A 13350-nucleotide genomic window follows, 5' to 3' on the forward strand; every position below is an offset into this window, starting at 1 on the left:
GCAACATATTTGTGCAGACACTTCACAGAAGAGGTAAGGAACGCTTAGCATAGAGAAAGATGCTTAACATCAGAGATGCAAACTGCCACCAAGTCTGAAATGACAGGACCAACGGGAATGGGCACCGGGGAGGCTCAGACACTGCTGGTCAAGGTGCGACGCGGCACAACCACATGCGAAGATGGTTTGGCGGTCTCTGAGGAAGTCGAACATACACTTACCGTAAGTTCCAGAAACAGCACCCACGGCTGTTTGTCACGAGAAACGGGAATGTGTTACGTGCACGTACACGCCCGCGGCAGTGTCGGTAACGATGCAGCAGGTGCACAGGTGAACGGGCTGCGGCGGCCGGAACGCGGGCCGCACGGGATGCGCACGCAGCACGGGCAGTCCGAGATGTCACCGAGTGAAGAGCCAGAGTGCAGACGGCGGCTTCCTAGAAGCGGGTGGAGGGTTAGTGCTGGAGGTGGGGCCACCGCCCGGGGCAGGATGGGGACTGGCGGCCAAGTGGAGAGGGGGCCTCCCGAGGGATGGCAGCGTGTCCCCTACTCTGTGCAGACCCGGAGAAGAAGGCCCCCCAACGGTCTCCCGCACAGGTTCCCGCCGTCTGGACGGACAGAGGACGATCGGGCGGCTGCCACCTTCCTGCGAAGCGGGGACCGGGGTGCCGTAAGCGCTACGCTGTGTCTGAATCGGGCGTCAGTTACAAGACTGCTGCTTCGTGACAAGTTCAGCGAGCACCGTGTGTGTGCCCTCTCTCTATGTGAAGTACTCCCTAACTAAGCTCCTGTTAGGTACAAACCAGCTGGAGGAACCCAGACGTGAGGTTGTGAGCGGGGGACGTTCACCGTCTGTCGTGCTCCTCCTGCCCGACGCGGACCGGCTTTCACGTCAGGTCGGGGTCCCCCGCAGGGTGACACAGCTGAGTCCCCGAGCGTCCCTGTGACAGTCCCTCGGTCCCCTGCGCCAGCACACCACAGGCCAGCTCCCGTGCGGACACCACGCCGTCCGGCCCGTGTTCGCCCGTTCCCGCGACCAAAATGCGTTTCTTTCTTTGCCTCACAGGATGCGCGAGACCTACCTCAGTTGTTCGCGCCAGAGGACGAGACACACCGGGAGGAAAAGGGTACGATTTCAAGCGACTCTCGCTGTGAGGCAGTGCTTCTCGTGGCGACTGGGCCCCCTTCCCCGGGGACACTGGCCCGATGGCAGGCCCCCCTGTGACGTATGTGGGGGCATCGACCTCACGGCCACCACTGCAGCGAGGAGGAAGTGGGACAGTGAGGGAAACTCAGGGTAACACCCCCTGGCCTTTTCCTCCCAGGAAGTCGGTGTCCTGGGCCCAGAGAAGGAGCGGCCGCCGCAGCCATGGGAATATGTATGTACCTGGGAACATCCCCTCAATCCCTCCACTCGGGAGCTCGGCTCCTGGCTCTTTCCCGTCTGCAGAGCCCAGTGCTGTTTGCTCCGGCTCAGAGGTTCTGGCAAGACTGGGGCGGGTCTGGGGGACCGCATGCTGACCGTTTCCCTAGTGACAGAGCCGATCACAGCTGTGTCCTCGAGGCCGCGACGCCCATGAGGACATCAAGGCCACAGAGGCAACGGCTCCCAGATGGACATCATTCCTCTCTCGACTTTGCACGTGATAGGCAGAGATGGAAAGAAAGGCCTGATTTGTGTGCGGCCATCCTCCTGTGCTAAAATCCTTGACCTATCTAGAAGACAGGGAAAGAAGGACCAGTAATTGTCGAGAGCTTTCCTGTATGTTATCTGACAAGTCGCCTGAAAACTTTTAAAGGGTCTGAAGGAACCCAAAGAAAGGCTACTACACCGACAACTTTACTGGTAACACCTTTTTAATAGGTCAAAGTAACTGTACAGTTCATTATATTCTTCCTGAGAATAATTTATATCCCCCGACAAACTAAAGGGAGGGTATACTCTTCAAAATTACTTAACAGAATGGATGGTGTAACTGGACATCAAAAGAAAACCAACTCTCTCTGCTTTGCTTACTCGCCTCCTGGGAAGACAGACACAAGGAAGGGTTAGTCAGCTCTAGTGGCTGCAAGATAGTCAACATGGCTTTCGTCTTTCTTTATAAATTATATAAAAATGGAAAACAGGGATGGTTCCAGAACTTCTTCTCAATGCAGTTTGGAGGTGCTCTGGTGCAAAGCATTTCCGCTTCCAAGAGAAATAACATTGCTACAAAAAACTGGCACATTATTCTGGTGAAAAAAGACAAAAGTTTTTAGTGTGGTCTACAGCTAGCTTCCAACCGAATCTTCACATATCCAACAGGAAAGTAAAAGGCGGGAAAGACAGAAGGGTGGCTGTTGTTCTGTTTGTTTCTGAAATGACCCAAGTCTTCAAAATATAGCTCTGATGTTCTCTTAGAGTGCCGTTTGCATATTGCGACGGAAGGGCGTCCTCACAGCAGAAACTCCGGTCTGGCTGGCCACTCTGCACACGCAGAAGAGTTCTCAGCCCCTCGGGTTTCCCGGAATTCTCCGCCCGGTCTCCTCTGCCTGTGCGCAGCTGAGCTGGCTCAGGCCCCGCACTGGGCCGTTTCCACGGAAACACGCCCTCATGGGACGGTCATCTGTTCTTGGTGATTCTTGAAAGCTTCTCACGAACAATTTTCATTCTCAGAAAAATGCCACATTTTGGATCCTGGACTTTTCCGAACACCATGATTAAAGAAAAACAAAACCAAACAACGAACTCAAATCAAATGCGGTTAAATTTGTCCGAGAGAGGTTCTGAACCGGCCGTCAGTCACAGCCCCGGGCACGGGGGGAGCCCCTCGCTGCTGGCGGGGCGCCGGGGCGCGTCCTCCCCGAGGCCCGGGGGGCCCCTCAGCGCGGCCTCGCGTGTCCGAGTGCCCTCAGTCTGGCCTGGTCGATGACGTCGAGTAAGTTCTTGGCGTCCACGGCCAGGGCGTGGGCGGCGGTCAGCATCTGCTTCTTGTGGTCCTGCTGTAGGCTGGTCATGGCGCACCGCTGGGCCAGCTTCATCTTGTTGATGAGCTCGCCCAGGTCGGAGTTCAACAGCTTCTGGGCCATCTCGATCTGGAAGCACAAGAGAGGCGTCAGGACGGGCACGTTCCGCGCTCCGCTCAGGCAACCCTTATGCACCTGCCTTGGGCGCCTCCGGAGAAGAAACGCTCTTCCCCGTAAACAAACCTGCCCGAGGTAGACGGGGTAAGATCAGCGTTTCCTCTAGGAAACTGGCCGACAGAGTATGCATGCGCCCGTGTGCACCAGCAGCCTCTTTCCACCAAAGCCCTCAGCGACCACGAATCTCAGTGACTGGCAGGACTCTGGCTTCTTAAAGGAATCACAGGTTCTGACGGAACCTCGGAGGCCCCCAGCCTGGCGCCGAGACACAAGGAGACGCGCTGAGGTTGCCCAGCTGCCTGGCTTCCGGTTCCAGACAGAAACCTGGGTCTGGACTCGCAGTCTAGTGCTCTTCCTACAAGACCAACCATGGCTCAGGACCTGCCTCTGCTGTGCGAGAAGGACACCCCGGTCCCACCGCGGCCCTCCCAAACTGATGAGAGGCTGGAGCGGGGGCAGCAGTGGCGGAAGAAGCCGCCTCGGGGATCGGGATGCTCTGCTCGGGTGTCTCTCCCTCCCCGTCTGCTTATTCAGCCGGTGACGGTTTACTGCTCGGTCCTTTACTGATTACTGCGCACACCCGTACGAGGCACTTGGTGGTGTGGATCAAGGAAGGAAACGGACACACTTGTGTGCAGTCTGGTGCGGAGAAGCCTGCGCACAACTACCTCCAATACGCTGGGATGAATCCACAACGGAAAGACACAATCCATTCGTTCTGGGAGGGTCAGGAGACTTCACAGAGGAGAATGACCGTAGAAGGAGGCTGGCTCCCTCACAAGCCGTGACAAATTACCTCCATCCCGCTGGGACAATGGGAGGCCTAGGGGATTTTTAGCGAGGGGAATGCCATCGTCCGGAGAGGAATTCTGGCAACAGGGCCCTGGTGGCCGTGTGGCAGTGGGAGGGAGGGGCGGGAGAGCCACAGGCAGAGGAGGCAGCTCAGAGGCTGTTGTGGGAACTGAGGGGAGGGGGGCGGCGGAAGGGAGGACGGACAGGCCCAGCCTGCGGCGTGATGCCGACAGGTGAGCGGCTGCTTGTGTGTGTGTGGGGGGGGGGGGGGGAAGGGGGTTCCCGGAGGCAGGGGTGGCAAGAGCATGGTGGCCCCCAGCAACTGGGAGCAAAACCAGGAGCAGAATGTCCTGCTGAAGGCAGACATCCAACAGCTCAGGCAGAGGTCCCACCGGAGGCATCAGATACTTGCATCCATGTAAGGGGCAGAGAGCCGCCAAGGAGAAAAAGCGTTCTGTAAGACAGGGGTGTGCGGCACCTTTGGGGACGGCCACGCTCGGGGCAGCCAAGAAGAGGAACCAGAGCAGGATGTGGACCCGAGACACGTGAGGGAGGGTGGCTCTGAAGCCCGCGGGGGCCTCGCAGACGAGCCAGGATAGGGGTTCGGGGGGCACGGTCGCCGGTGGCCCCAGGCAGCTGCAGGGAAGGAATGGGGACAATCTGGCCCAGGAGGACCGGCCGCTCTCTCGGGAAGCACGAGGGGACAGAGGGACCGAGGAAGGCGGAAGCAAGATCAAATAAAGCTTCTCTCCTTCTTTTAAAAAGCAATAATCAACAAAAAATGTGTATGCGAGAGCAAGTGGTGCAGAAGCCTCAGGGCAGACGGAGAGGCAATTTCAGGCTTTATCGGCCGAAGTAAGAAGTTAGAAATGGCTCCGGCAAAACACTCATGTCAGGATACCACTTTCTGGCCTCTGGCACTGGAACTTTCCCCCTTTTGGCAAAACTCTCGCTCGTTGTGGAACAGACCGATTAAAGTCCCAACGAGGTAGACGAGCCAGCTAGCGCCCAACCGGCTAGGAATACACAGGTACACCGCTCAGGCGACCTGAGGCCCTTTGCAAGGGAAGCATGGATACGGGCTGTGCCAGTTCAAGACGGGCGTCACCTGGACACCAGGACCCTCGGACACACTGTCCCGAGAAGAACTCGACCTCGATCTCATCAGGAGGGAACGTCAGTCTTCGCACAAAACCCCTCAGCTCCTCTCTGGGAATAAACACTCTCCAAGGTAACTGGCCTACAGCCTTCCAAGACGCTGATGGCAGAAAGACGGAGTCTGAGGACCTACTCCAGGAGGAAGCGGGCTAACAGACTGTCGCGGGCGTCACGTCAGAGCTCTGCTGGCTGTGGACTAGACGGTGAGGCTCCCGGGTGTGACCACGCACTGGGACAATGCGGGGCGCTGGCGGCCCAGGCTGCTGGAACCCTACGGCGTGTGAGAACCGCCTCCCGACTGGAGATACAGATGGAAACACTGAGGGTCAAACGGTTCACAGGAAGGAGACCGTGTGGTGATAACCAGAGACCGAGGACACAGCTGTGGGACAATGTTAAAAGGCAGCGAGACTAGGTGGAGAATGTTCGGGAATTCTCTGCACTATTCCTACCACTTTTCTTTAAGTTTGACATCATTTCAAATAGAAACTAAGAAAACAAATGAGAACAGAGCCTGCTGGGCTGCAGGGTTAGGGACGGTGGGAAGGTAGGTGCAGGAGCTGGGAGGCGTGGGGACAGAGTAAGAAGGGGGAGCAAGGCTGGGGCAGCCTCAGACTCTGGGGGACAGAGCCACATGTGCGTGTGGCCCGGGCGGCATCCACCTCAGGAGGAGACCGGGGGCCCCTCTGGAGGACAGCGCACACCCCTGGAGGCCGGCACAGCTGGGTGCTTTATTAAAACAATGCAGCTGTGTCTGCTCACTTGTCAGTCAACACATGATGCACAATGGCCAAAAACGGCAAAAATGAGGATTACTGCCGAGAGACCGGGCTTTAGGTGAATTTTGATTCCTTAAAAAAATTTTAAAACACATGTTTTCACTCAAAAGGCACTTTTCGGTATCACCACTCTACGTGGAAAACCGGCACCGTGTGCAAAGTCTAATTTTTTCAGGAGAATTCAAGGGAGGAGGGTGGGCTGCCTCTCCCGGCTCGTTTCCGTTGTCCTCTGGCCTCTCCCCGAGCTGGCGCTGGAGGATGTGGCCCTCACCCAGCCCTGCACCCGTGCTCCCCACCGTCCCCTACGCGCCGCCTGTCTTTTGGGCCCCGCCTCAGCGGCTGTGGAGCAGCAGTGGAGCGGGACGTGACCGAGCCCGGTGGGTGCCGGCCCACGCTGCCTCCACGGTGAACGGCCACGTCCTGGCAGGCAAGCCACAGCCCACGGGCCTCGCTGGTGGAAGGTCACGACCTCAGAGCGCGTCCTGCCCGCACTGCCAGCGCAGGAAGGGGGCGCTGTGTCCTACCTCTCGGTGAGTGCTGGCTGGCAGGACTGGAAGGGTCTCGTCCACGGTGGCCAGTAATGTCCGCAGGGCCAGGCCGACTTCCTAGCAGACAAGACCACACCCGTGTCAGAGCACACGCAAGGACTCTCACGCCAGCAGCGCCCCTCCCCTCGGTGACAGGCCTTGTTTCCTTTCTAACACTGCATGAACATTTCCGTATTTCTCTTCCTCGGTACTGAGCCCGATCCGAAGTCATCAGGAATTTCTAACACTCAGATCTCTGAACTCTCAGGATGTGGTCCCTGGCGGGATGATCAGCCAGCCTCGAAGAGGAAGGACATCCTGACGCCCACCAAGGCGTGGGCGAGCCTGTGCAGCGCGGTGCTCAGTGACATAAGCCCGCCCCGAAAGGGGAGATGGGGCACCAGTCCCCGCCACGTGCACGGGGACGCCGCCAGCTTTGCAAGGCGAGGAGAGTCTTGGAGGCCAGCTGTCTAACGGTGTGAACGAACCTAACACCAGTGCAGACCTCGCGGTGGCTGGGACGGCAGATTTTGTGTTTTACGTGTTTTGCCGCAATTTTAAAAGAAGCGTCTTTTCAAGCGCACGTTTTGGAAATCCAGGCTTAGAGCCAAGCTTTACGGCGCTCCTTGCACCGCGGACACCCCTGAGCCTGCCCAGTGCCCTGCTCCGTGGGGGCCTGGCATCGCTTTTCAGAGCCTCTGGCACTCTCTTCCGGGACACCACGCCCCGGAACACAGCTTGGAAAGGCTGGGCTAGGCTAGCGGCAGGACGTTTTCATTTCTGTCTGACCCTCGTTAGAAAAGGCTCAGAGAGCAGCCACACTTCAGAGAGCTGAAGGAAACCGCACGGCCAGAGCCCTCGACGTCCCTCTCCACGACGGCCCCTTCGCCGGACAGCGTCTGAAGGACAACCGGGCTCCCGCGTGCGCGAGCTGGTGCTCCCACGGCAGAGCCGCGTGTCCCGAAGGCGCGCACAGCGCTGGCCCGCGTGCTTTCACGCTTCACGCTACAGGCTGGTCCGTACGTGTGAGCAGCAGCTACTAGGGACCAAGGGTTCATCCTGACTCAGCACGGTCGCTGTGCGGGACCCTCACACACGGCTCCCGAAGCGCCAGGTCTGACTCCCGAGGGTCCCCGCGCCTTCCGCGGGAGTGGGCACGCAAGTGGGGTTTACCTTCACCATGGGAACGTACTCCTCCGGGGGGGCTGGCTGGATCTTGCTGGACATTTCGATGACAGCCTTCACCAGGCCCGTCACATTCTCGTACACCCTGTCGTTGGACCTGTCCAGGTTGGCAGTGGGCGGGGGGCTGATTTCCTGGGGCTGAAGCTGCAACACAGAAGCTGCCGTCACCTCGCCAGCCCCCACTAGGTGGCAGCACATCCCTGCAGCTGGGCGGGGGCGGGGGGGGGGGACGGGGGGGGGTGGTTTTTAAAAGAGATCAAAGCAGATCACACCGAGTTTTTGGGTCTGACCAGGCTACGGCTCACTCAGAGGATGACAGGAAAGTAATCCATCCATGTGTGACAAGGGTCCGAGGCAATAATTTTTTTATGACTTTGAACTCAGTTAAAGGGAAGGAGACGGCATCACACACATTATACTAAAAGCCCCAGATTCTTCCAGAGAAGTGATTCAAGGCCCCTCCACAACCATTCGCCAAGAAAGAATTCACGTATTTGGCATCTCTCTGAGGATTTCAGAGGAAGCTGGTCGAGCGTTCTACGGCAGGGGGCTCCTGCAGGAAGGAAGAACTAGGGCTCAGCGTGGCTGTCTCCACCCCCCTAACTTCGGAACGTGCGTGTTCCCTGCACGACTGGTAGGAGCCGGCAGGTGCGAGTCTGTGAAGCGACACCACATGCTGGCAGGTGTTGCCGCCGGGAGCCCAGCGCTGCCCTCGAGGGTGGTGGGGCCTCGGCTCCTCACCTGGCCGCGTGGTGACGGTGACATAAAGGGGCTCACGTGCAGGCGCCCACCCCAGGGCCCGGGCACAGAGACACCACGAATGGGACCCAGGATAAGCCGGACTCCGACCGAAGGCGGGCGAGCGCAGGGTCTGCGGAAAGTCCCCAGCGGCATTTAATGGCCCAAGTCGGCAAGAGCAGGGCACAGAACGGCAGCCTGTGTGTTTAAGGAGCCTGAACCGCAGCAGGTGACAGCAGCTGTTTGCCGCTGGGTCTGCGGCCGGCGCTCGGTCCACACCTCTAGGGGCCACTCTGCCCCCTCGGGCTGACTCTGTCCGAGGAGCCTGGGACCTGGCTGTTCCGAGTTTGGGATTCTCTCTCTCTGCCCCTCCGTGCCTTGGGCTCTCTCTCTCTCAAAAAATAAATAAGTTTTGGGACATGGGACAGACGTGGACAGGAATAGTCAGTCACTGCAAAGATGCTCATGCCCCAGTCTCTGGCAGGTAAAAGGCTGTTTTTGGTGAGGAGCCCGGCAAAAGTGCGCCCCCCCCCCCCCCCCGGCTTCCTGATCTCTGCTACAGTCACATGCGGAGCGCTAGGTGTGAAGGAGTGGGACAGACACACAGACATGATGTGCTTACCCTCCATGGCTATTGTTGAACGGGAGGTGAGGAAAAGTTAGAGAAATTTATCAGAGAAAGGGAAAAAAGAAAAACAGTATTAATAAAGGCAGCAGACAAAACCCCCACAAAAACACACGAGCAGAACTGGAAGGAGCGAGTCTGCAGCCTGCCTGCGGCCCTCGCTGCCGGTTGTCCAAGCACAGCAGCGGGCCGGCCAGGTGCCCGCACACTCAGTCACGAGGCCCGCCACACACCAGGCCGGTCTGCACGGAGTGAGTGAGAAAAACACGCAAAGCCTGAGAGGGACAATCTGGCAGCCGTGCGAGAAGCAAAGCACTAGGGACTTCAGAGAGAAAGGCACCGGAATATGCTCGCTGTCACCGAGAACCGCCCGCCGGGCTTCTGGGCCATCGGGAGAGGCTGTCAACCTCGCTCCCCAAGTCCGGCCCCCGGCGCCCTCGAAAACAGGCTCTGTCGTCAGCCCTAGCACCAGAATAAAGACCCCTGGCTTGGGGCTGCGTGTAGAGACATCAGAAGCTTATTTTAAAAACCAAAACGGGTGCCTGGGTGGCTCAGTTTGTTAAGTGTCCGACTTCAGTTCAGGTCATGATCTCAGTTTGTGAGTTCGAGCCCTGCACTGGGCTCTGTGCTGACAGCTCAGAGCCTGGAGGCGGCTTCGGATTCTGTGTCTCCTCTCTCTGCCCACTGTCCCCTCCATCCTGCTTTCTCTCTCTCTCTCTCTCTCTCTCAAAAAAAAAAAAAAAGATTAAAAGTAAATAAAAAAAATTTTAAAGAAAACAAAACAAACCCTTCTTTTAGCCGATTCTTACGGTTTAAGGCTCCCTTATTTGAAAGTCACAACTTTGCTTTAATGCTTTTTCTTCTACAGCTTACACCAAGGCTATCCTATTGTAACTTAAAAGATCAACCTAACTGGGGAAAGGTAGCTATCTTGCTTCTTCCTTAGAATCATCTAGAACAAGTGTACCCTTTGGTATAAGAGTTAGGCAGAATCTTAAACTTCCAGGTACAACCCTCCACAGCGTTTCCCCTGCATTAGAAAGAGGGAGGTTGTTCCTAACTGCATCACTTCAAAGACATCTCGTCTCTTACTTCCTGTGCCAAGTCATGTGCAGCCCTGTGACGTAGGCCATGCCCGGACCACACCAACATAAAGGCACAGTTTCCTGAAGAGCAGCCACAGGCAGGGCTCCGTCAGGAAGAACCGCCACCATTCTGGACTCTCGGAGGCAAAGGCTGCTTTATGCTAACCCATCCAGAGCTTCTGTTCTGTATTTGCCCTTCGCCCAAGGCGGGTCACAGAAGCACGGTCTCAGCGCCTCCAGGGACCATGCGCAGTGACATTCCCGAAGCAACAGCTTCGTTTGGACAGGCGTCTGTTCCTGGGTTCCTATTTTCTGGAGCCTGACAACTTGGAGACCCCTGGCGGGTACTTAGGATAAAGTGCCACCCTGTAGAGACATCAACAGTTCCGATGGCTCAGGTGGGAGCTTAAAGCCTCAGAGAAGCCAGAATCAAAACAAAGCCACCAAAGAGACACTGATGTCTGGCTAAATGTTATCTGGATGAACTACATCTAAAGAGGAGTGCTTTTGTGTTAAAACGGTATTGCTCTTTGAGGCTGGATTCAGTAACCCCCACCAAACAGGTGGATAAGGAAGATAATACTTCATACTCTTTATTTAAAAAATCTTTGCTTAATACATTGTAAGTGAGCATACTATTTCCGTGAAGATTTCCACCTGCTTGGTATATCAGAACACCCTGTGGGGTACTGGCGCTGGAAGAGTCGTGGGAGGTGCCCCCAGCACCAGCTGGGGAAACCGCAGATGCCAAGCCCCTGGGCCCCGAACCAGGAGCAGCACTGACCGCCAGGGGCGCCCTGGGCCCAGCGGTACCTGTGCTGCGTCCCGCAGAGGGGAGGCTGGTCTGGCTGGTTTCACTCCCCGGTCCCTGCCCTGTGTCTGCAGGTGGCATCTCCTCTCCCTACAGCTACCTCCTGACCCCAATATGGCAACATACCTGTTCTCTCTGGAAATCAGCACGTTGGCTAAAGGCTGGCTCGGCTGGGGAGCCTGTAACCTTGAACACACCCTTTAACCTCTGTGAAGCTTGCGGTCTCGTGTGAAAAGTGGAAACGATAATCAGAGCACTGATCCTGAGGGAGGCTGGCGTGAGGGCAGGTCCCGGCACAGCGTGCATGCAGGTAGGGCACCCGGTGATGCTGGGTATTGGTGAGACAGCGTCTTTCGACGGAGAACACAGTTCCCGACACTAAGATGCCACCCTCTGCAGGAGGCACTTTTGTATGTTCCTCTAGGGAAAGCAAAGTTGCCAGTTGGGCCAGCACATCACCTGACCACAGAGGTATTAAAACGTGAAAACAAGGTGTGGCAGACTTGGGAAACAGGATACATTTTGAGAGGAAGACCCTCTCATGGAATGGCAGAGAACCCTTGCCTTTGCTTCTCTGGGAGAGGACGGCTGCTGGCGGGAGACCTGGGGCCCGACGCTGCGGGGCTGGCTGGAGCCGGGGTGGGGGATTCGGGAACCCCGACGGCCCCAGTCCCAGCCGGCACGGCAGGTGGCGCGTGAGGGCGCCTGAGCCGCACGCTGCCTTGCCTGGGGCTGGGTCCACGCAGCACACGCGCTTTTACACGTGTGGCCCCGCCTCCATCTGGAAAACGGTGGCAGTTTTCCACCACTTGGAGACAGAGGGGCCTGCGGAAGGTCTCCCCCAGAGGCATCCTGGTTTAATTACTTTTTAAAACCAGAAACCATCCTGGCGCTTTATTCCAAAGAACCACTCTGCCTGATCAGAGGGAAACTACCTAGGAAGCTGAGCTCTGACTGAGGCCCTAGAATCTACCACGTGAGAGAAAAACAGAAAAGACAAGCTCCCGTCAAGCTTGTTCCCGCCTCCTGGACGGGTTCAGAGCCACACCAGACGGACGCCTGGGGCCCATGGCGGTGCCACTCTGCTCGTCCCGTCCTCGGCACTGACTCTGCTTCGTGTCACAGGTCACCGACCCGGAGCGAGAGGCTCGGACGCTCACCTTGACGCCCTCGTTGTAACTGTCCCCGGGGCTGCTGAGGCTGGCGAGGCTGCCCAGGTGACCGGGGGCTCCAGGCCGCGGCGGTTTCTTTGGCGGAGCTGCGGGATCTGGGAAAGGGAAGGTGTCCCCGTAAGTGACGTACAGTAACACACGGCCCAGATAGACACTGAACACGGGTTCGTGCTTCTGTCACACACACTAATCTTGGAGGGCACCCCATGGAGGCGTTTCTGACGCATCGGCGGGAAGGTCTGTTTTCCGATATGCTAGGCAGGGGCTGAGTTTGGTAAACACCATACTTGCTTTGGAACACAGAGGAAAAAGGGTCACAAAGTCATGAGATACTCCAAAGCCAAGAAACGATATCCAGGTAAAACCCACTCCCCTCCACATTATAAAAACTTGACAGATGTCACGTCTTCACTTACCTGGTTTACCCACAGGCTGATAGATGTGTTGGTTTCCCGTCTGTGGGAAGAGAAAAGGTCGGTCACTGTGCCAGTGGGCACCATGGGGCGATGGCCTTCCCTCCCCTTCCTCCCCTTGAACATCTGTGCTAAGCGCTGGGCTCTGAGACCAGCGAGACGGGGGTGGGGTGGGGGGCTGCCTTCAAGGCCTAGGTGGGTGGGGATCAGGAAAAAGCAAAGCTGCCAGCAGGGTGTGGGATACACAGGAGCGTGGACGGGAGCGGTCACGGACAACTTAAAATTTCCTTCAGAAAAACTACGTCTCTGGATGCCTCCAGTCCCCACCTTTCAGAAGCACAGATCCAGGCCTCCCCAGCGTCGGGTCCGTTGCTCAGGAAGCCCCCTCCCTCCCTCCCGCCGGTCCTCCTCACAAGCAGGGGTGTGATCAGGAACAGTGACAGTGGGAGGACACCGTGGCGCTGGGGTGTCACTGTCACCCAGGGCCTGCTGCTACAGAGCCATTGGGTCCCCACCGGGCTCCCGGCCCAGACGAGAAGCCAAAGCACAACCGAAGTCCCGCCCAGGGACACCATCGAAGACTGTTCCGCTCAAGGCCAGGCCTGCTGTGCACTGTCACACCTGCGGTCCCCCGGACACAACCTACCCCGGGACGAAATGAAAACGGTCTTTTTACGCCTACACTCTACCTCTGGAGACAGAGACTTACCTTGCTCAATTTAAGATAGTAAACTAGTTGCCAAATACACATGTTTTAAGGTGCTTCACTCTGTAACGTGAAGGGATCTACCTCTTTAAGATACAAAGACTAGCAAGTGGGGCACACAATTAAAACTGGCCTCCCGGAGCCACACGCACTTCCACACCCCTGGTCGTAGACACTCACACACCTGTGTGGTGTGAAGAATGAGGGCTCCCTGACAACCCGTTCAGTGTAGCACTG

General features: G+C 57.2%; 1 protein-coding gene across 16 annotated transcripts in view; it reads right to left on the reverse strand.

Moving 5' to 3' along the window:
• Nucleotides 1-1838: 1838 nt before the first annotated feature.
• Nucleotides 1839-13350, reverse strand: part of PTK2 (protein tyrosine kinase 2) — a 257568-nt gene continuing 246056 nt past the window's right edge. For 14 of the 16 annotated variants that reach the window (XM_042973398.1, XM_042973394.1, XM_042973397.1 and 11 more), the window contains 6 exons: nucleotides 12411-12450; nucleotides 11983-12089; nucleotides 8924-8932; nucleotides 7552-7707; nucleotides 6376-6456; nucleotides 1839-3074 (listed from right to left, as the gene is read on the reverse strand). In XM_042973398.1, coding sequence (XP_042829332.1) covers nucleotides 2862-3074; nucleotides 6376-6456; nucleotides 7552-7707; nucleotides 8924-8932; nucleotides 11983-12089; nucleotides 12411-12450 — 606 coding nt within the window. In that variant the 3' untranslated portion in view covers nucleotides 1839-2861. The remainder of the gene's footprint in view (nucleotides 3075-6375; nucleotides 6457-7551; nucleotides 7708-8923; nucleotides 8933-11982; nucleotides 12090-12410; nucleotides 12451-13350) is intronic. The other 2 variants (XM_042973393.1, XM_042973391.1) reach the window with 1 other exon arrangement.

The sequence above is a fragment of the Panthera tigris genome, chromosome F2 (assembly GCF_018350195.1).
Source record: "Panthera tigris isolate Pti1 chromosome F2, P.tigris_Pti1_mat1.1, whole genome shotgun sequence".
NCBI classification, from domain to species: domain Eukaryota; kingdom Metazoa; phylum Chordata; class Mammalia; order Carnivora; family Felidae; genus Panthera; species Panthera tigris.